Source organism: Azolla caroliniana, unplaced genomic scaffold (assembly GCF_043228905.1).
Source record: "Azolla caroliniana isolate FFs.n. ecotype wild unplaced genomic scaffold, voAzoCaro1.0.p SCAF_4, whole genome shotgun sequence".
NCBI classification, from domain to species: Eukaryota; Viridiplantae; Streptophyta; class Polypodiopsida; order Salviniales; family Salviniaceae; genus Azolla; species Azolla caroliniana.
The window spans coordinates 13,349,617-13,373,916 of record NW_028230439.1 but is presented as its reverse complement, the minus strand read 5'-3'; the positions used below and the strand labels follow the sequence as shown (position 1 = coordinate 13,373,916).

Below are 24,300 nucleotides of genomic sequence, written 5' to 3'. Positions count from 1 at the left end.
ATCAATGCGAACCATACTATGTTTTTCCGACAACAAATAGAGCATACTACATTACTTGTTGTGCATGTGAATGATATAATTATCACGGGTAATAATGAAGGAGACATGCCCAACTGAAGGTGCAACTAGGTAAAGAGTTTGAGGTGAAGGATCTAGGGTTGCTACGATACTTTCTTGGAATTGAGGTAGCTCGTGGGGCAAAAGGAGTTGTTCTATCTCAGCAAAAATATGTATTAGATCTTCTCACAGAAACTAGAATGTTCGATTGTAGGCCTGTAGCTTCTCCAATTGACCCAAAGATTAAGATAACTGAACTTGCAGAAGAGAAAGTTGATCGTGAAAGGTGTCAAAGATTGGTAGGTCAGCTGATTTATTTCACTCACACTTATCCAGATATTTCATTTGCAGTAAGTGTGGTAAGTCGTTACATGCATGATCCGAGGAAAGATCATATGGATGTAGTGTACCAGATTCTGAGATATCTCAAAGGTACCCCAAGGAAGGGATTGATCTTTAGAACACATGGTCATTTTAACATTGAGAGCTATTGTGATTCTGATTGGGCTAGTTGTGTTGATGATAGGAAATCCACATCAGGATACTGCATGTATGTTGGGGGCAATTTGGTCTCTTGGAAGAGTAAGAAATAGTCGGTAGTAGCAAGGTCAATAGTAGAAGCAGAATATATAGCTATTGATGTAAGACTAGTAGAGATGTTGTAGCTAAGAATGTTCCTAGTAGAACCAAACATGAATGAAGAAAATCAAATGAAGCTGTGATGTGACAATCAACATTGCCAACAATCCGGTACAACATGATAGGGCCAAGCACATTGAAATCGACAGATTCTTTATCAAGGAGAAGCTTGATAGTGGAATATTAAATTGAGTCATGTTTCTACTGAAGATTAAGTAGTAGATTGTCTTTTGAAGGGACTTGGGCAGTAAGTCTTTCTAGATTATGTGACAAGATGGGTTTCGTGGATATCTTTCGCCCATCTTGAGGGGGAGTGTTGAGAATGATTAAAGTTATAGCCAAGCGGCTAGTTATCCCAACGGCCAGATCTTGGCCTTTAAGAGGAACCTTGTCATGTAAAAAGTGATCTCTAGGTTTCCTCTCTCTTGTTGTGACATATATCTATATTCTTGAGAATAAGGGTGTTTTTCTCATTTTTTAATACTTTGACGTTTGATTAAAGGGATACACTTGTTTACCAATATATATTGACCATAACTCCATATATATATTCATAGCATTATGAATTGACCAATTGGATAATAATAAGATTTGCCCAACAACAAACAAGCTAGCACGGAGGGGTGAAGTATGAGCAAATTAGAATGGGCTCTAAATGACCTAAAATAATGTTAATGTTTAAATACTACGCTAAAAGAGAAAAGGCATAACCTGTGTAATAAGGATAGAGACTAACAAGGTTAGTTTTTTTCTGCTATATTCTCTAATATGATTTCACTTAGACGGAAGTTACAAGTAAACTTAGACACACACAGAAATAAAACGAGTAGCACACGATTTTAGTGGAAGACCTTGATTTCAAGGAAAAACCACGAGAATAGAAATTTCCACTATGAGGTAAGAAAAAATTTCAATCACGGAATGCTAGAACCTGATCTCGTCTGAGTGTACTCTGAAACCACGGTTTCAGCGGAGCACACCAAACCCTAACTCGTAGGTATCTATCCCTTTTGAAGCTTCCAAAGTTTCTTTGTTTTTGTCACTCTTCTTTTCTGTTGCACTCTTCGTTCTTCCTCTCTTAGCTTTCAAGTTATGTCACTATCACAACCACTACTGTAATAGCTCGCTATATATTATTCTATGTGTCACGGTCTCGCAACACGTTTTTACACTCTTATGCACTCTCACTGATAATATATAGGGAAAAGTACTAGGATATCCCTAGAAGTTTGTCTATTTACCAGAATGCCCCTAGAAGTTTCAAATTTACCAAATTACCCCTATATCCAAAAAAATACACTTTATGAAGTAATTATACACTAAAATCTACAAACCCTATTTACCAGAATACCCTTGGCGTTCATCGATCAGACTGTCAGGTTGCTTCTATGGCTGGACAAGAAGAGCCCGCTTGATTCTTCGTGGATATGGTGGGAGATCGGCGATGGCGGAAGCTCAAGCTTGGCGGCGTTTCGCAAGAAGAGTCATGGCTATGGTAGCTCTTGCGTTTCCTTGATTATATGCAGGATTAGCAGTACTAATTATACCGATTTCCTTCTCTTCTTCGCTTTCTTCTGCTTCTTGTCCTTCCACTGCCCCCAGCGCTCTGCTCTGCATTAGATTCAAACCCTAAACCCTAAATCCCCTCTCAGTTATAGCTTCCATTTCCTGCCTGCCTCTTATCCGGCTTCAGCTTTCAATCAGGTCCTGCCTTTTGGGCCATGAATCCATGGTGTCATTTGCCTCTTTCGATTATGTAGGAATCATCTACTGATGAATCATTTCTGTTTTCTGACGATTTCTTTACACACTCCTTAGCTAATGGCCATGGAGAGATGAGTAAGTTTGGTCGAAGCCATATCTAGTGGTAAAAAGAAATTTGTGTTTGAAGGGTATTCTCGTAACTTTAAGTAGGGCTTGTAGATTTGAGTGTATAATTATTTTATACAGTATATTTTTTTGGACATAGGGGTAGTTTGAACTTTCAGGGGCATTCTGGTAAATAGACGAACTTCCAGGGGTATCCTGGTACTTTTCCCTAATATGTATGTCTTATCACTTTTGTCTGCTATATACATATATAATATATATATATATATATAGCTACCCTCACTATTTTTACTGAATACCTTTCAGCCTACCTTCAGCTCTTCAACCAGCCGTGTCACAGGTTGGCTGTTCTGCACGGTTCGGCTTTCCAGCCGTGCAGTGTCTCGTTTCAGCTGTTCAGCCGATTCCCCCGTAAGGAGGGACAATTTTACATAAAATTCTCTACTGAGAGGGCAGAGATGGTTGGGCTTCTTTTCCAACAATATCATCAACTCCAATTGGAGAAAACAAACTTGACATGCTAATGGGGAAAATAGGGCTCAAACCTGCAATTTCCAGCATGACAAACCAGCACTACCAAATAACTATTTTCCCAGGAACCATACATTGTCACTGATTTGACAACTGATTTAATTGGGTAATAATAAATTTTAGTTACCAATATATCTCAGCTAGTGGATTAATTTGATAATTAAAAACTTAAAATTTGCTTAGGATTATATAACATCAATATGGGCAGCCTTGAACAATCCCAAGTAAGAAATTCTTGAATTTTGGGACATTCAATAGAGAAATCACAACTATATTATGAGAACTGAAACAAAAATGATTTAATTAGTAACTATTATTTGTAATGGTTAAAGCATACAATAATCCAGTTCATCCTTTTTCTCAATTCTGAGTTGCATGGAGAACCAGGAAATTTGTGGTGAATTCAATAACAAAAACCAGAGCTGTCCAAATAGAGTTTCAGAAGAATTCCCATAATAATATTCCCAGCTAGTTGTCTATCAGCAGACCATAAATTTTACAACATGCTGGGCCTTGAGTTTGTAATAGTCCGAAAGTATCATATACAGATTGCCCGATTATAATAAAGGGTATTGATCACCACAATCAAAACATTGGGTGCTGATTATCTGATATTATCATCTCCACTTGCATAATGTTTCCACAAAGGATGTGCATTCTGTCTTCTTATGCATGCTTAAGTCTTTTCCTGAAGGCAGCTTTGGAGCCCAAAATTATAAAGAACGACATAACTGTAACTAACATGCCCAAGAACAGAACCACCCCATCAAATATGGAACTTTCTTTTGTATATACTCTTACACCCAGCACTTTCCAGTAACTCTCTGTAAAGACAGGGTCCACTTCTCCCATTTTATCACCAGATTTTGGTGCAATAACTTGCCAACCAGATATTCCATATTGCAACCGTGTTGAGTATGCTGGCACATACCTGCAAAAAGAAGAATAAATTCATATAAAGTTACGAAGCTAAACAACTTGGGCTGTGGCAGGTTATACCTTGTTGTAGACAGAACACATATTCCTTTATGTTCCACAGTTGATCCAACGCAAACATTGTTAGCATCTTCACAACTAGTTGAACACTCTGAGACTGCTGTAGCATTGACAGATGAAGCAGTGTGGTAGGCAAGATAATTCCAAACAAATCTAGCAGTATCATCGATGTTTTCAAGAGCCTCCTGCTCCAATGGGTTTCCGAGGAAAACACCAACATAATGATTAGGGCATTTTTGTGTAGGGGTGATGAAGCTTCTCACTAAACTGCATGTCATTCCAGGATCACAATTCAATAAGCAGTCTGTGAGCTGCTGAACTAGTGATTCATTGATAGATATGAAAGAAGATTCTGTTGTAGAATTCCCTGTGACTAAAATGTGCAGGGTTCTAGCTACAAGCGAAGCTGCTGCCACAATTGAAGAAATGTTTATTTGACCTGCAAAAACAATGAAATGGTTTTTGATACACTGGCTGTTAGCATGTTTAGGGAAATGTTTCGAAGGAAATCTAATTTTGTATCATACTTGCAACATCCAATTCATTGTGGTAGAACTTGTTCAAGAAAACTGAATCAAATTCTGTCAACACTACTCCTGGTATTGAATCATTCTGCTATCAAGAACATTTTATAACTATCAATCTGATTCCATATAAATCAACAAGTAATATACTTTAGTTGCAATATTACCTCGTTTAAGAATGACATGAATGATGATGGGGGTACACCTGGATTGGTCTTGCTACCTAGTTTAACCAAAGACACATTGTCCTCTATTAAAGAGGATGCCGCTTGTTGCAATGCATCTAAGAGCTCTTGGGTGGCATCAGACACCTGTACAAATCCACCACTAAAGGAATAATCTACAATCCAACATCTTTTTGATCTTCCATCTTTTCTCATTACTACAACTTAAAAAATACCTGAGATTCCTCAGAGTGTGCATAAAAAACATCACCCTCGGCCAAACCAACAGAACCAACCTCCAATATCTGTTGAGTGGCGATTCCATAATCTCTTTTAAAGTTGATAAAATATCAGAATGAAGATGGAATGATTTACTTAATCTGACCTGATATATAAGTGATCCCTTCAGACCTTGTACAGAAGATCCCCCTTCTGAGAGCTCTGTAAGAAATCTTCGACTGCCCAAGTATCCCCATGATTCACCAGTAAATACAGCTATTACCAACTGAAATGGACATTTTTCCATAAAAAAATAAAGATAAGGAACAAATAATACAAAGATCGCATTGTATATTTAAAGACTATACACTGCAGCATAAATACGACATGTAGCTAGTGAAGTTGGCTTTAAGTTTGTAACTTCCCTTGGTTCGGTTATAGATGATTGTTACATACAAATTACAAATCCTGAATCATATGAATATTAGAAACATCCAAAAGGGTTCTGAACACTAAGTGAATCTGGATTATGACAATGTAATGACTAAACTGCAATATTATTTACTGGTAAAGCAAATTTGGAATTGGCACAATACGCTTCTTACCTTTTTACCTTGATAAGGTTTCTCAGAATCATTTAGTTAGAAGTCAGTGGGCATGTGTTCAAACAAGCTCATTCAGCCCTATTTTTGGTGGAAAAATTATCTCCTTACACAGGCTAATATCATATGGTCAAAGATTTCATGGTCTGCACAGAGGAGGAACTCATGCAACATATTTCTTTTACTTACAATTCACGTACTAAAAGGAGTAAAGATAGAATTCAGAAAGTCAATGCAAGAAAGAAAATGAAGCAATCCCTGGATGTCGGGTACTGTTTCCTTCCTCGCCATCTTTGAAGCACTGTCAAGCCATGAAAATACACACATGCATAGGGAAACATTACAGCTATACAGAATGCAAGAAAACAATGCATTCACTACTCACAAATGAAATTAAGTAGACTTTCCTCTAATGAATTAGTATACTCTGTAAAGGTGGGTCTATAAGTCAAAAAATAGGTAAGGATACACATGCTATGTGGTGACCCTGAGAGATAGTTGTACAGTATGCTCAAACCTCTACAGGACAAAGACCATCAGCACCCTCACCTCTATTAAACTGCCATAACAGGACATAACACTCAACTGGGCATTAAAGCTGGAGGAGAAGGTGAAAGAAGAGGTGGAGCAGCAGATGAGATAAAAAGTGCTTTACATGTGGAAGCATTCAAAAGAAGCTGGAACAGGGGGTCAGGAAGGTGAGATGAAGAAGAATATGCAGACTATGGCCAAAAGATGATATTCACCATTGGGCTAGAAACTACTATCAATCTAGAAATGTTAGATATAATCAATGATCAGCCCCAAGTTGTAAATCTATCCCCATATGTGCTCTTAGAGTGCACATTTTGTGATAGCGCCCCAAATGAGGAGCGGCTAGTGTGCAACTCGACCATATGGGTCGATAAGGTGTTAATCTAGGAAACCGTAGATGCGTAGGACACAAAATATTTAGGAAAGAGAGAAATAGATAAAAGGATTGGCTAATCAAGTCAGCTAGAATATTTTGTGGGCAAGTTACGATGTACTTAGTCTTGAAGTATGCGTCATTGACTTCAAGATAAGTATTATCTAGCACTAGCCTGTACCTAGGGAGTTGGGTCATATTAAATGACAAGTCAGTTGACAGAAAAGGAATATCTCCACTACTGTCAACTGACTTGCACATTTATACTAAGACCAAACATAGATTATAAGTCACTTTTCTCACACAGTGGTGAGATTGATCATTTGTCCCCACTAATTTTGTAGTGAGCCGGTCCATATCCTATCTAAGCTCTAAGGTGTGAGCGCATGGGAAAACTACCATTTTGAACTACTCTCATATGTAATAGAAATTCTGTTTTCATATATCCATCTCTGCAGTTGTAACTCTATATACCTATCTACTCGATTCTCAATATTTCTAATAGAAAATACTATCAGATATAGATGCAACCATCAAGAAGAAGAGGCTACTGTTATACACACATCATCTGGAGTGAACGGAGAAAGATGCTCATAATAATGCCACCAGAATCATGTGGTAAAGACGGAGCTAGAAGGCACCCACTGATGACAATGACATCTAATCATTGTTGTCAGTCCCCATCAAATCTTGAACAATGAACAGAAGAATGCATCAGGGTGGCAGAAGGGGCAGTAATTTACCCCCAGTCTGGAGGAAATCACTGGTTGTAATGCGCTGGCAGATTGCAATATCACCCTCGAAATGCCCTGATTCAGTTGTTCTAGAAGTATATATGTATGACTATCAGGGTGGAAACACCAATATATAAATATACGTAACAACATGCGTATGTAGGATATATATATATATATACAGATATAGCTTAGTTTCATTCGTGACTGAAATGTTACTACAGGGGAACTTATGGATTATCAAGTCAGTGCCAGGTTGCCCTTGATCAGTGCATCCAATCATAACCTTGACACAGACACACGTACCAGAAGTTACCAAGCTTGAATGATGAAAAAAATCAGAAAATTTCAGTTTCCACCGAAATGTTTCTACCAGGAATTTATAGGTTATTCTAGTGTCAGGTTGAGATTTTGCTCAGTACATCCAATGGTCTCCCTGACATAATGGACAGTACTAATGGGTTGAAGCAAGGATACCCATTCTAGACTCTCTTCAGCATTTACATTATGGATTACATAACCACATAGACAGATTGAATGGATCTAGAGCACCTTCTATAGGTATTCTCATACCCATACACTAAACATATGCAGATGCTGATGATGTACTAATTTCAACAAAGTATGTATCATGAGATCTTGATACCAAGAAGTGGAATATGAAATTTAAAGGGTGGAAGTGGAATACAACATCTTACCTGTACACAGGGTCACATTCACAAAACTACTACTCTCTTGAGTCTCTATAGCTCTTCATGACAGTGTGTATTTTGAGTTTCAAGAAATACAGCCTAAATTATGGTTGTTTATGGGGGATGTAAAATTGGGGAGCTTGGCCTTCACAAACAGAGATTTAAAGAAACCTCTAGTTTCAATGAATGCTTTCAAGATGCTGAGTAAATGTTACCTCATGAGATCGTTCATGCAGGCATGCCAAAACGGGAGCTGTAACATGAATTCCATGGATTGGGGAAGCTACTAAGAGAAATATATCCAAGACATATCAACATCATCAATATGTGCGAATAAACACTCTGAAAATAAGTGAATAAAAATATCCAAACATCATCAATATGTGTGAATACACACTCTGAAATGAGTGAATATAGACACATCCCAACATCATCAATATTGATGTGCCTGATATACAAGAGATTGATGAGACTTAGTCAAAATACTATTGGATCACCATAAAATATTTCCTGAGGCTCTAAAGGTTATATAAACACCTAGGTACATAAATAATCTGCATTTTTTTTGCCAGAGCTGATGTTGCTACAATTTCATTTATATTGCACTTCAAGCATCACAAATATGTTTTCAAACTTGAGGAACAACATTTCACTATCATAATCATAGTCTATTAGTTTTCCTCTGTAAAATAATGACAAACGTGGTTCTTGGGTAAAGAGTAAGAAATCTGCTCGATAGCACAGTCTATGTTTCTGGTAAATTGAACTCGAGTTCTTTATACAACCTCTCTGAAGCAGTTATCAAACTGGACAACAGAAAGTTAGAAACAGATAAATGAGATAGACCAACTAATGCAGCACCACAAATATCAGCAGGAAAAAGATAGTAGAGCTCAAAATGGGAAAGTATTTGAGAGTGGAAGGAGGTAGGGAAATATATAGTTTTTTATTTCCTTTTCTTATTGTAACAAAAAGCAGCCTAAATATATAGTTCGGAAATCAGACTTACTTGTTTTTCCCAGTTATCAGGATCAGAAACTTTTGACAAGGCTTCAACAGCTGCCAACAATGATATCAGCCCCTGCATAACAGCAGTTCAAGGAATAAATAACATGGAAATTTGATAGAAGCCTTGGTATTCACAAGTCACAGACTGAAAGCGGGGAATCTGCTCCAATTGATTTGTCTCTGAAAAGGGAAGAGGAATCCATTGATGTAATTGCAAGTACAATCTGTTTCTCAAGAGCACTTGATGTCTTAATTGGTGGCAATGATGACCACACGCTGAAAACCCATGAAAATGGCAGATATAATCAGTATAGAATTCACCATAAAAAATATACAAAAAAATCATCTTGGAGCCAATATTTAAAAATTTCTTTGAGTTCTGACCTATAGCCCCCCAAGGGTAGACAGGAATATCCCTGAAGGCATGTGTCAGACGTTGTAGTTCCAGCTTTGGTTGTCTGATATACGGGTATACATTGGCAAAACAAACTTTAAAAGTGTATGATCCATAAACCATTAAATCCCAAATCTAGTGTCTCCAACTTCTATTTACGGGCAATATACAAAGGAAAATAAAAAATACTATGTCACAGTTTAGAAATACAATGAATCCGACCTGCATCACAACATCAAATTCTGCTACTTTGACAGGGTACTTCAATTTTCTCTTTTCATTTCCCAGCGCAAACTTCACAAACAAGTGAGATTAATATTGATATAAAAATAAACATCAAGAAACATACCCTTATGTTGCAATAATTTTAACTTTGTAATACTTCAGGTACTGATGTACCTCTTCCACCAATCTAGAATCATCTTCAGACAGGAGATAGACTGGAAAATCAATGTGTTGTTCTATTATTCCAGACCCCTGATTTTTTCAAAGTGATTAAATAAATTAGAAATGCTGTTAAGGCAAAACCTATGATAAAATTTAGGAATATAAGATTTTTTGTGAGATGAAATATAATTCAAAAGAAACAATTACGTTTGTATAATGTTTGTCAGGAAATATTCATCTCCCTAAACTATCAGAATGAAAAACGTTTATAGATGTGCTTCAAGACCATAAGAATCAGGCATACACTTTGGATCTCAAAGGTAGTTGAGTAACCAAAATAGCATATTTTTTAAAGCTAAAGTTTCTGCAAGACATCCTCTCAGAATATGAAATCAAGAATCAGGATGAGAAATTGTAGTTAATCCTTGATATTCAAAACTCACAAAGGGGTTCCAAATATAGCTTTGATTTTTATATGGTGCAAAGAGGGCTCCTGGGAAACTTGTATCATCAGAGATACCTGTTTTATTAAACAACAGAAGCTCTTCATGATCATGGATATGCTAAATGAAAACAGCTATAAAACTGTCTTATTGCTCCCTGGAAACCAAAGTACAATTCCAAAGTAAGAACACTAAAGAGTACCATTTATGGCACCATGAGAGGGTTTCACGAGCACACCAGCCACTTTCTCTCTGAATCCGGATTCTTTCAATGTCCTATAAGTTCAAAACAAGAAAAAAAAAAGTTATTATTTGACACACTCCCATGTTGTAGAAGTCCATAATTTGTGGATTTGAATTTGAGATACTACCTCTTTACGAAATTATTAAGTTCAGATAATGGAACGAGGACAGCTGACTTTTGTTCAAGAGAATAATCATCATTTGGAAATCTTACTATAGGTGCAGCCACTTTATCACGCCCTGGATCTTTTGTTTATTAACGCTAGGTTAGAAGATGAACAAAACAAGGCAACATGAGAAATGCAGAATTTGCAGTTAGTAAAACTTACTGCCACATCCAATCTCTCCTGAGAGTGTGAGCAGACGTACACAGGCAGTGCCATCCACTGATTTATACATGGCTGCTTCAAGTTCTGGAACAGACTGTAAGGATGCCTTTGTAATTTCTGAAAAATGTGTGTTCATGCAGTACTTTAAGAAAAGTATGCCAAACAAGAGGAAGCAAAACATGTTTACGTTAAGGTAGAAAAGATCACAGTTTGGTCCTTGTTAAAAGATAAAAATGGTCTATGAAACTAAAAAACATATTCCAAGACCAATATGATTTAATAAATATCTGACCTAGCTTCCCCATAAATAGAACTCCAAGGAATAAAACTGAAATGCTATCACAAAATGCGCACATTGACACCTCATTGACCCATATGGTTGGGGTTGCACAATAGCTACTCATTTGGGGTGCTACCACAAAATGTGCACTCTAAGAATAATTGTGGGGATAAACTGACAAATTGGGGGTGATTATTGGATATATCTAACATAAAGCACCTGAGTCTGCAATCCAAGTTTCATGCAATGAATCATCAACGTTAAGCAATGCATCAATGATGTCAGATTGATTTATCCACATATCATGAACATGGAGTGTGGAAGCATAATGTAGAGACAATGTGGCACAAAGAATTCAATTTGCATCAAATAACTCTTCAATGTCCACATTAGAGACAAATTGGCTTTCTCTTTGCCCTTAGAGCTATTTGTATTATCAAAATTTGTCTCTTTTGCATCCTTTTTGTCATTTGCACTCTCCCTACATTCAAGTTCTTTCCTAAAGTAAATGCAATTAGGCTTCCTGGGGCATTTCCTAACACAATCGCAGTAAGTAATATCAAACTTAGCTTTGCTCTTGCTCCTATTTCTTTCGTCTATATTAGATTTTGTGTTGCTTCCTCCATGAGCAATATCAGTTGAGCAACTACTCTCACCACTAACCTTCCTCTTATATTTTCCTTCAAGATCGAGCCCTTTGTTCGAGGGTGGCAGCTCTAGAGCTGCACTCTCTTTCATCTTTATTATCTCTATTGTACATTCTCTCTCTTCCTAGATTCTTCTCTCTCTAGAATCTACAACTCTTTAAATGTCCTCTCTCTAGAATCTGCACCGCTTTAAATGTCTTTTCTCTCCACTTTTTCCAAGATACTCCCTCTTATTCCTAGTTTATTGTACCCGTTTGGTAGTACAAGAGTCACTTAACTACCAAACAACTATTTCACCCACTTTCCCCAATTTTGTATAAATTGTGAGAAAAGCTGTTAATAGCAGCAGCGGAAGAGTTAGAACAAAATAGACATAGCCAAGCTGTGAGAAGGCTGTTAGACAGTAGTAGAAAAACTGGTTGCAAAGAGTAGAGACACAGCCAAAGAGTTGTGCTTGTTTGTAAGTAGCAGCAGAAAATAATCTCATTACAAAAGAGGCTTGTATAAGCCTATTTATACAAAATTGGGAATGGTTGTTTGGTAGCTAAGAAACTCTTGTACAACCAAACAGGTACAATAAACTAGGAATAAAAAGGGAATATCTTGGAAAAAGTGGAAGAAAGAAAGAAAGAAAGATATATTAACGTCTTTTAAGAGGCCAAAATGGCCTATAAGACCAAATAAGAGATTACATCTTAAGTGTTGTCTCATCTTTGAGAACAAATCAAAATAAAATAAATATTACATAGTAAATATAAAAGTAAATAACATGAAAAGAAAAGAAATGAGGGAATCTGGTTTTTGGTACATGTGAGATTCTCAAGTTAGGTATATTGTAGCTTTTGTCTTCGAAAGATCTCTAGCATAGGTTGATCCAGAATGGAAATGTCTCCGAAGCGAGGGAAGCACCTACGATGGCGGGAGATAATGGCTTTTATATGTCGATGACAAGGGTGTCGAGGTCGTGGACCATGGGGCCGAGGCCTACATGCACGCCAAATTGTCATTGCCTGATCAATTGTAACCCCTTTATTATGTCCTAGTCTGAAGCCCATTTCTGTATCCAGGGGTTAACTTCTAGCATTAGGGGTGATGGGGCTAAAGAAAGTTGTAATTGTTCTTTGTGGATGAGCTTGTGTGGCTGTATTCTTCAGCAACATTTCCTGATGTCTCTTGAGCTCTAGCAAGAAAAGTTCTAGGCATCGTTGGTTCTCATATTCCATTACCTTGCGTAGTGGGCCAAAGCCTTGTTTAAAGAGGCAATGATATCTCCCTCTAATTTCATAAAAGACAGTACAATGACAAACATAGTGTTCTTCAGATTCCATTCCTTGATGACACAATTGGCAAATTCTCTCTTCAAGAGGTAGTCGTGTATATTTGCCTACCTCAATTTGTAGTTGATATGATGAAGTTCGCAGCTGACCTATCACACTACGCAATGCATAGGATAGATGTATGGTGGCCTGATAACGAATCCATCCTTCGATGTATGTAAGAAGTGTCTTATAGTGGGCCATCTTTGTACCAAGTGGTATTTTGGGGCTGATCCATGTTATCTTGTTTTCCAAGTCAATAATATCAGTTCGGATCATTCTATTCTTTTCCACTTTGGTCATATTTAGATGGGGACAGTCCAAGCTATATTAGAACGGGGGTAGTGCATTTATACTCATGCCATGTGACTCGAACCATTGCTGCATTTCAGCATACCAACAATGAGTGTCTCCATTTTCAGCCAGTTGTTTTGATGACATAAGTGCCAACCTTCGGTACCTTCGTTTAGGGAGCTCCCAAATACGTTGGATAAATGTCACTAATCGGAACAACGCCTTGGTTATTATAGGTGTTGCTCCCATCTCTGCCCGGATTATATCGTGGGGCACCGATGCTTTGCTCCTTATCATGCGAGCAATCATTGACACAAGGTCTCTCTAAATCTTTCCAATGATTTGCCTTGTTAAGACTCGGTCCCCATGTCTCTACTCCATAGAGAAGAGTTGGTGTGACAAGTGTATCAAATAACCATAGCTTAGTCCGTGGCTCTTGGAACTGCAAATCTGCACCTTGTCTCTCGAGAGCACCAAGGGCTACATATGCACGAGAAAATCGGGCACAAGCAGTCTCCTGTAAGGAGAACCTAGGTCCTGTAAAGGTTACTCCTAGGTATGTGTAGGAGCATGTGTATTCCACCTTTTCCTCTCCCAAGAAGAATTCTGGTTTTGATCTTGTTACCCATGCTTGGGGTGTTAAACACCATCACTTTAATTTTATTCATGTTGATTGACAAACCTTTGTCCGTACAAAATAGTTTTAAGGCATTTAGATGTCTTTGTAGTCCCTCCGGAGAGTTAGAAATCAGCGCAATATCATCAGCATATAGTAATATTTGTATAGCTATACCTGCTACATCTGCTCCGGAACCCCCAAATCTCTCTATGTACTGTGATACCTCATCTATATAGAGACCGAAGAGTGTGGGGGATAGTGGGCATCCTTGCTTCACACCAATTGTGCTAGCCACCGCCTCTGACAAGCCCTTAGAAAACCGCACTTTTCCTGACACAGATTCATAGAGTGCATAGCTTCCCCATTGCATATCTATAGGAACACCAAGTGCTTTTAGCCGCTGCATAAGCTGAGCACGTGGCACAGTGTCAAAGGCTTTTCGGAAATCCACAAAGCAGCAGAAAATCCTCTTATTGTGGGCTCTGCCCTCCTCAATAAGGGCCCGGAGGGTGAATATGTGATCCAAAGTTGTGAACCCCTTTCGAAAGCCTGCTTGTCCAATTGAACGGCAGCCATTTTGCTCTGCCCATATACTCAATTCTGATTCTAGAATTGAGCCATATAGTTTAGCCAAGTAATGGCCAATCATGATTGTCCTATAGTTGCTTGGCATCATGGGGTCTCCACTCTTGAGGATTGGCACAATGGTATGTTGAGTCCATCTAGTAGGAAAACCTTCACACATGGCTCTATTAAAGATGTGTGCTAGCAATGGGAACAAGGTGTCACGGGCATAGATAAAGTGCTCACCCACCAATCCATCTATCCTATGCATTGCATAGTGTGATAGGTCAGCTGCGAACTTCATCATATCAACTACAAATTGAGGTAGGCAAATATACACGACTACCTCTTGAAGAGAGAATTTGCCAATTGTGTCATCAAGGAGTGGAATCTGAAGAACACTATGTTTGTCATTGTACTGTCTTTTATGAAATTAGAGGGAGATATCATTGCCTCTTTAAACAAGGCTTTGGCTCACTACGCAAGGTAATGGAATATGAGAACCAACGATGCCTAGAACTTTTCTTGCTAGAGCTCAAGAGACATCAAGAAATGTTGCTGAAGAATACAACCACACAAGCTCATCCACAAAGAACAATCACAACTTTCTTTAGCCCCATCACTCCTAATGCTAGAAGTCAACCCCGGGATACACAAATGGGCTTCAAACCAAGACATAACAAAGGGGTTACAATTGATCGGGCAATGGCAATTTGCCGTGCACGTAGGGCTCGGCCCCATGGACCACGACCTCGACACCCTTGTCATCGACATATAAAAGCCATTATCTCCCGCCATCGTAGGTGCTTCCCTCGCTTCGGAGACATTTCCATTCTGGATCGACCTATGCTAGAGATCTATTAAGATATATTAACGTCTTTTAAGAGGCCAAAATGGCCTATAAGACCAAATAAGAGATTACATTTTGAGTGTTTTCTCGTCTTTGAGAACAAATCAAAATAAAATAAATATTACACAGTAAATATAAAAGTAAATAAGATAAAAAGAGAAGAAACGAGGGAATCTGGTTTTTGGCACATGTGAGATTCTCAAGTTAGGTATATTGTAATAACAAAGCTTCCATTAAAGCTTAAACTGCGTATATCTTTTGTCTATTCTCTTGTCTTCCTTCTATGTTGTTTGATAAGCACATACGAAAGGTTCTTACATACGTTTCCGCACGCACGTTGAACCATCAACTGGTATAAGAGTGATCCACAGCTCGGCGGCAACAAAAAGTAGAAAAAGCTGAAAGGAAAAAGACTAGGTCAGTAAAATCTCACTTTCAAAGAAGAACATGGCTTCAACATCCGGAACAGGAGTTGAAATCAGAAAATTCGATGGCAAAAACTTTGCCCTATGGAAGGAGATGATGCAACACGTGTTGATCATCAGAAGACAAGTCGAAGCCATTCGACACAGTGAAAAACCTTCCTCGATGACAGCCGAAGGGTGGAGATCTACAGACGAAATCGCACGCTCCACCATCCAAATAAATCTGGCCGAAAATGTCTACTTCAGCATGGCAAAAGAGACAACAGTGTTCTCATTGTGGGAGAAGCTACAAGCCATGTACGAAAAAAAGTCCTCATCTTCAAAACTGATTTTGATGAAACAACTGTTCAACATGAAGATGAGAGACCGATCCGGCTACCTCCCACATCAACACCTTCAGTTGGGTGTTATCAAAACTCTCCTCACAAGGGATCAACTTCGAAGAAGAAGTGAAAACCCTTGCCCTCCTATCGAGCTTGCCGGTGAGCTGGGAGGTATTCTGCATGACATACGCCAATAGCAGACCGATCCTAAACTTGGATGAGACGATCGACCAAGTCCTCACCGAGGACATTCGGCGAAAATCGATGGGACTCACCCTCGCAAGTCGGCAGAAGCCCACCACTCGACCAAATCGGTCGACCAATTGAGTTGATCTACAGAACAAGCCAACAGAGTCAGTCGACACCATAGTCGATCGAAAACGAGGGGAGACCAACAGCGGTCGAAGTCGAGAATGGGCCAATCAAGTGAATTCTGCACACATTGCAAAAAAGTTGGCCACAATATTTTCGACTGCTGGTCAATTAATTAGGTCCAAAGACGGAGCACACAGAAGGTTTGGGCCTACTCAATGATATCCAAAGACAAAGCACTCGAGGTCTTCACTCGATGGACATCTGACAAAGGGATTCGGCATAAAAGGACCATTCCTTACACACCCATGCAGAATGGAGTGGCAGAATGGATCAACCGAACGATCCAGGAGAGGGTGATGGCAATGCTCCAGCAAGCTGGACTAAAGCTGGAATTCTGGGATGAGGCATTGCAGACAGCAGTATACTTGGTAAATCTATCACCATCGAGAGCAATAAGGCTCAATGTGCCATAGGCACTATGGTCAGGCAAAAAACTGACCTATGATAGGCTCCGTATATTCGGATGCGAAGCCTACGCGTTTATCCCCAGGGAGAAAAGGACCAAGTTAGCACCCCATGCAACGAAGTGCATATTTCTCGGTTATGGAACCGATGGGGACTTCGGCTACAGGCTATGGGACCCTGAGAACCGGAAACTGATCCGGAGCAGTGATGTAGTCTTCAATGAAGATTCTATCTTCTCTCAGCGGAACCAGCAGAAAAAAGTTGGTAAAAAGGTATCCTTCGAAGCCGACAAAGATATCGTAGATGGACTGTCCCACCAAGCTAAATCAGAGATTCAACAAACAGTCAAACTAGACCAAGCCGACAACATACCTACCGACTCCGAATCGGTAGGAGGTCCACTCGTCGAACTCGAAGACAAAGCCATCAAAGATAAAGCTGATTCGACAAGAGTCGAACAAGGCAAAGTCAACAAGATGCAAGTTGGAAACAGAATTGAGTTGACAAAGTTCACAGGGGAGAAGGCCATGACACTGCCGAAATCCCAGCATGGGGGCGGATCAACCAACAAGACTCCTGACACAAGTGGCTCAACCAATGCCGATCAACCAACAGAGACGATCGAAGGATCCGAACCACTTATTTTGGCACCCAGGAGATCCGGACGAGCTCGACGGCCAACAGAGTTTTATCAACCGGGCCTCGACTATGTCAACTACACCGATGCAGGCGAACCAAGCACTTATGAAGAAGCTATGGCCGCAACGGACGCCGATACATGGCTACAAGAATCAAACATGGGAGCTGGTTGAACTACCAACTGGAAGAAAGCTGCTACCTTGCAAATGGGCTTTTCGATACAAGTATGTATCTAACTCAAACAAACCCAAGTACAAAGCTCGGCTCGTCGCAAAAGGATTCAAACAAGAATATGGGGTCGACTACGACGAGATATTCTCACCAGTAGTCAAGATGACCACCACCCGACTCCTACCAGGAGTTGTAGCGACAGAAGACCTGGAGCTCGACCAAATGGACGTAAAGACGGCATTCCTACAGGGAGATCCGGAAGAAGACATTTACATGTCTCAACCGGCAGGCTTCACGACGACAGGGGTGGAAAGTCACCTCGTATGTCGACTGAAGAAACGCCTCTATGGCTTGAAACAAGCGTCGAGGATGTGGTACCAAAAGTTCGACTCCTACATCAGGCAGCTTGGATACCGCCGATCAGACCGGATCCGACCCATGTATGTACATTCGGCAACTGGCCGACGAGTCCAGGATTTACCTGATCCTATACGTTGATGACATGCTGATTGCAGGAAGCAATCAAGCAGAGATCGGAAAGCTCAAGCGGAGCCTTCATGACAAGTTTGCGATTAAGGAACTCGAACAAGCCCGTCACATACTAGGCATGAGGATTGAACGAAATCAGATGACCAAGACTCTCTGACTCCCCAGTCTCACTATCTCTGAAAGGTGCTGAAGCGCTTCAACATGGAGAATGCGAAGCCAGCACCAACACCGCTTCCAACGTCGATTCGACTATCGGACAAAGACTCTCCTTCAACGGACAAGGAGAGAGAGCTTAATAGAGAGATGCCCTACGCATTGGCTGTAGGAAGTATCATGTGCGCAATGGTGGCGACCCGACCCGACCTAGCCTATGTCGTAGGGGTGGTCAGCCGGTACATGTCAAATCCAGGATGGAAGCATTGGGAGGCCGTCAAGCACATCTTCAGGTACCTGAGAGGGACCAAAGATACACAGTTGGCTTTCGGTTTGACAACCTCAACCAAAGTCGAAGGCTACACTGACTCCGACTATGCCGGAAATACGGACAATCGAAAGTCAACATCAAGCTATATTTTCACCTATGGTGGCGGTGCGATATCATGGAGGTCAAAGCTTCAAGAGTGTACAGCCTTGTCAACCACAAAGGCCGAGTACATAGCAGCATTGGAGGTAGTGAAGGAAGCGATCTGGCTGCACCGACTGTCTGCCGACTTCTCATCTACAAGACGAATCGACCGACCAGCACCAACCATCTATTGCGACTCACAGAACTCAATTCACCTCATTAACAATCTCGTCTATCACGCAACGACGAAGCACATTGAGGTGCGGTATCATCACATCCGAGAGCTCATAACCGAGAAGAAGCTCGACGTCCAGAAGATCAACACCAAGGTGAACATCGCCAATTGCCTAACGAACCCACTCCCCGATCAACGCTTCAGAGCACTAAGGACAAAGATGGGATTACAACAAGCGACCGAGCAGAAGAAAGCCAAACGAGGAGCAGAAGGTAAGAGTCGACCAAACCAATCATGATAATGAGCCATGCTAGGCTCGACACGAACCTCACCTTTGCCGACTCGACTATATGCCGACCGACTTGTAACATAAATTTAGATTAGTGTTGTAATCTAGGTTTATGGGGGAGACAACCCCAAACACATGTACATGTAGGAAAGAGTAGTTCTTTTACGGGGGAGTTTGTTGGCATAAAAGGCCGACTCCTTCTACTTTGTATCCTAGTGTGAACTCGTCCATATAGTTAGGGCTTAGTATATAGGCGATAACCTAACGTTGTAAAAGAAGACCCTTGATCATTCTTGTACAGAGTCTCTGAGAGAGAGAGAGAGAGAGAGAGAGAGAACGTAATAACCAAGCTTCCATTAAAGCTTAAACCGCGTATATCTTCTGTCTATTCTATTGTCGTCCTTCTGTGTTGTTTGCTAAGCACATACGAAAGGTCCTCACATACATTTCCGCACGCACATTGGATCATCAAGGCACGGTTTCAAAAGGGTTTGACAACTTTGGATCACATATTGACCCTCCGAGCCCTTATCAAGGAGGGAAGAGCCCATAATAAGAGGATCTATTACTGCTTTGTGGATTTCCGAAAAGCATTTGACATTGTGCCACGTGCTCGGCTTATGCAGCAGTTAGAAGCCCTTGGTGTTCCTACAGATATGCAATGGGGAATTTATGCACTCTATGAATCTATGTCAGGAAAAGTGCGGTCTCCCAAGGGTATGTCAAAGGTGGTGGCCAGCACAATCGGAGTGGAGCAAGGGTGCCCACTATCACCCACTCTCGTCAGTCTCTATATAGATGAGGTATCACATTACATAGAGAGATTTGGGGGTTCGGGAGCATGCCTAGCAGGTATAGCTATACAAATAATACTATATGTTGATGATATTGTGATGATTTTTTACTCTCCCGCCCAAGACAAAACAAAGGGGTTACTACAATAGATTGGGCAATAGCAATTTGTCGTGCACGTAGGCCCCGGCCCCATGGACCACGACCGTCGCACCCTTGCCATCGACAAATAAAGGCCATTATCTCCGGCCATCGCAGGTGCTTCCCTCGCTTCAGAGACCTCTCCATTCTGGATTGACCTATGGTAGAGATCTTTCGAAGACAAAAGTTACAATATGTCTAACTTGAGAATCTCACATTTGCCGAAAACTAGATTCCCTCATCTGTTTTTATCTTATTTACTTTTATATTTACTAAGTACTACTTATTCTATTTTGATTTGTTGTTTTCAAAGACGAGACAACACGTAAGATGTAATCTCGTGTTTGGTCTTATAGGCCATTTTGGCCTCTTAAAAGACGTTAATATATCTTTCTTCTTTCTTTCTTCAACTCATCCAATTGCATAGACACTCACTTGCTTTCTCATCAAATACACTTGGTTTACATGGGTAGTGTTTTCATATGTTGTTCTTAGCTTTTCCAAAACTTTGTAAGTAGTGTTACAGTTCTTGACTAATCTGATACAACCATTTGAATATTGTAATGTCTTTCTTATTTAACTTAGACCATGCAAGGTCTGTTGAAGTGGTTGGCTCCTTATTTTCCAAATCATGGTAACACTCAATAAGAAATAGGTTGTCTCATATCCTAACCTTCCCCAATTAAATGCTTATATCGTCAAATCCATTCACCCAAAACAAAACACCAAATTAAATCAATTAATTTCTGAAGTTAAATTACTGAAATTTAATAACAGCAATTAAAATAATGTTACTATGTAAAAATAATCATATAAGAGTTTCTGAATGTATCTGAATATGCTACAGAAACAAAGTATTTCTTTTTTTCGCTAGAATACCTGCAGACAACAGGTATTTATGGTATTCCTCCTTTCTTGGACTTGTTCTCATCATGGAAATTCTCAATGAATCTCCAAAATTGAATTTGCAAAACTCTTCTACATGCAACGCTTCTGTCATAAGAGAGAACCTGGATCTGATCATAATTGGAAGGAAGAGAGCATGAGGTTTGTTTCGGTACCCGTTATGTGTAATGGTGCCCTTGGCGTTGGAGTGATGGAGAGAAAATGGTTGAGATACACTTTGCTGTTTGAAGCCCCAAATAATATATCTTAGGGGCAAAAGTATCTTGTCTTATTATATTGTATTCTAAGACACAACTAGGTTACACTGGCCAAGTGACCCAAATATGTCTTCAAAGTTCTTAAGAGAGCTGCCGGGTGAAAAGACCTTTATAAATGTACAAATAGGGAGTTCTTGCACATTTATAACCCAACTTTCATAACTTTTGGGCATCTTCTAAGGGATTTGCAAAAAGAATAAAACATTTGCATATAGCAAAAGCATGATAATGGCATTCCCAATGGAACTTCTTCGACACCTTCTTGTGCCAAGACCGTTCACAAACATCTTGTTTTTCAATCATCAAATATAAATTATTTGGATTTTTTTAACAAATGCATTTATGAAAGGATATAAATTATGCCCAGGAGCATAATAAATTGAAGTAGTAGAGTAGAGGGGAGAAAAAATAATGTAATAAATGTTGTAATGAAGCAGTAGCAGGTTTAGAAAGTCATATGAAATAAATGTTGGATTAAGTATATCTAGAGAGAGAAAAACGTGTAGTGAGGGTTTAGGGTTGAAAGTAGAGATTAGTTTTGGGGCTGTCACCCTTCAACATATCTGAAATTCTATCTGAAATCTGAAATTCTATCTCGTATATGCACACAATACAACATATCACTGTCGACACCCAGCAATCCGAAATTCTATCTTCTTTAGGCCTACAACACAACATGTCATCTTTTCGTATATTGGAGAAATTGAAAGCATTTATTTATTTGGTGCTTTTAAGTTTTTCCATAAGGCTCCGATGATACTTGTGGGGCATCGTGTCAAAAGCTTTGTTGAAGTCTATTAAGCAAAGATATGATCCTTCACCTTTCAGCTAACCTTTTTCTATTAGCACTTGAACAGTGACAAGATCATTGTTGGGGTTATGGTGTTTTGAAATAGTAGCTTGTTTGTAAGCCCTCTAAGTGTTCTTTTTGGCCCATGGATTTAATTTTGCTTTCATGGCACATCCAAATAACTTGGTAAGTTAGCTTTGGCATAATACTAAATTCAGCCATTTACTTATTTGTGGATGAGAAAATTGATTTCTTCAAATATAAGGTATAATAAAGTTTTTACAGAAGTCTTTGTTCTTAGGAATGATACAAATAGATGATTTGTCTCCTATGAGAAACTTGATAAGGAAATTATCCATCTGCACAATACAGAATCTAAACCCTCATTGGAATCGTATGAAGGTCACAGGATATAGCGCAGTTTAATAGTACACCACCTAGGGGTGGTGGACGTCACATACTATACTAGCCGGAAAAAGACACCAGAGAATTTTCAGTTTTTTTAATTTCTGAAATACATATCTTGATGAATGTATTAAAAGTGAAGATTCCATACCACGCAATTATCAGGATACATATTTTTCAGAAGAATCAAAAGAAAACTGAAATTGTAAGAGGTCACGAAATGCGTTAGAGAAAATTGATCCATTTAGAACTTATGAGATTGGTTACTCTACTTTAATAGTTAAGAAAGGTGCTAAGTAGGGAAGAATTCCAGAAGCTTTGCATATGTCTTATTTATTTCCTCATACTTTCTTCCAATGCAGACATTTAAATAGTGAATGGAAGAGGGGATCTGGAGAGGGCATGAGCCGAAACTCTGATCATGAAATACAGAAGAAGCAGAAACAAAAACAGGAAACGTTGGGTGACACAGAGAAATCGAAACAACAAAAGTACCAACCAGTGTGATAGCCACCCAGAAGGAGGAGGCTGTGAAGAAGGGAAAACCACAGAAGAAGCGGCGGAGGCGGTGGCGGTGGATCTGAGAAAGGCCTCATGCTGCTCTGACGGATGACGGATGACGCCGCAGAGACAGAGAGAGAGAGAGAGTGTGTGTGTGTGTGTAGTGTGTGCACTGTGTATGTAGTTAGTAAGTAGAACAGAGAAAGAGAAAGAGCAGAGCAGAAGAGAAGAGAATATCTATGTATGTCTATAGCAATGTTAGTATATATGTACATACATACATATACATATGTATTAAAACATGTTTATTATTCAATGGTGTGTGTTTGATGTTCCATGAGGAGGGGAAGGAATAGAAATAGAATAGGAGGCCAATTTTGTTTGATCTATACATACATACATACATACATCTAGTAACATATGGATGGATGGATATATGTAATGTATCTACGTATGTGTGCCTTTAGCTAAATCAACTTTAGCCATAGGTCACGAAACCGATTGTTCCATGAGGAGAAGATCAAGGCTCTTCTTCTGAGGATGACAAAGATACACCCACAATTTTTGCAGCAATTTGCATTATAGTCTCTTGAAGTCAATTTCAAACCATCACAATGCAAGCACCAAACCTTCTTAGCCTCACATATTGGCAACCACCTCTTAGCACGATGAGCACCCCTCTGACGAGCACCCCTCTGTAGTTTGCCTATTACGGCATAACCATATAATATCATGTGGTAAGATTGTACTGTAGTATTCTATACACATGGATAAAGTGTGAGGGTTAACCGAGAGTGTAAAGAAGGGAGGATTACTTTAATCCTAGGGATTGAGACAACCCATTAAGGCCAAGTGTGAACTTGCTTGGGGGCCTTAGGTTTGGCTATAAATATAAGGCTTAACTACACTCATTTGATACATTATTGACTACAACGAGACTCTGATCTTGTGGTGATTAACTCTTGTAGCGAGAGCCAACACCAAGTATGACTTGATGCCACGACGGTGTTATGGGAAGTCGATTGAGGCTCGAATCTGTCTCGATCCCTTCGCTCAGGGGTGGTCGGGTGGATCAACACCCTTCTTTTTCTCTCCTCTCTCATCTATCTATCTATTATTTCTTTATCATATGCTTACATTAGGATTAAGCTCTAACAATTGCCATCAGAGCATTTTTTCTAATGTTCTTTTTGTTGATTGGTTTTTTTTCTTGGTTGGATGGTGATCGATTGATGTGCAATCGAGCTTGATCTAGAAATGCATCAACAAATGGACTTTGGTACTTCCTTTTGTTTAAGTCGATATGTAATAATCTTATTCATTCAATTATGTTGTAGTGCATGGATAATTGCAAATATGTCATTTTCTTGAATGGTATACTGA

The 24,300-nt window shown here is 39.5% G+C and overlaps 1 protein-coding gene across 1 annotated transcript; it reads right to left on the bottom strand.

Moving 5' to 3' along the window:
* Positions 1–3,341: 3,341 nt before the first annotated feature.
* On the bottom strand, positions 3,342–23,038 carry LOC147865105 (Zn-dependent exopeptidases superfamily protein). Its single transcript, XM_087317850.1, has 16 exons — positions 22,916–23,038; positions 10,700–10,816; positions 10,499–10,616; positions 10,330–10,403; positions 10,128–10,204; positions 9,697–9,774; positions 9,520–9,591; positions 9,288–9,361; positions 9,050–9,179; positions 8,905–8,976; positions 5,127–5,246; positions 4,978–5,046; positions 4,745–4,888; positions 4,581–4,665; positions 4,057–4,492; positions 3,342–3,988 (listed from the first exon to the last, which is right to left on the bottom strand). The coding sequence occupies exons 1-16, from the start codon at positions 23,010–23,012 to the stop codon at positions 3,724–3,726; spliced, it is 2,028 nt and encodes a 675-aa protein (XP_087173976.1). The 5' UTR covers positions 23,013–23,038; the 3' UTR covers positions 3,342–3,723.
* Positions 23,039–24,300: the final 1,262 nt, after the last annotated feature.

Bases quoted from the DNA above. Each gene is read 5' to 3' on its own strand.
- LOC147865105 (XM_087317850.1), bottom strand. From the start codon at position 23,012: ATGAGGCCTTTCTCAGATCCACCGCCACCGCCTCCGCCGCTTCTTCTG. The intron at 10,404-10,498 runs GTAGTATCTCAA...TTGAACTTATAG, and splicing joins CTTAATAATTTCGTAAAGAG to GACATTGAAAGAATCCGGAT. The intron at 4,493-4,580 runs GTATGATACAAA...TTGTTTTTGCAG, and splicing joins CAATGAATTGGATGTTGCAA to GTCAAATAAACATTTCTTCA.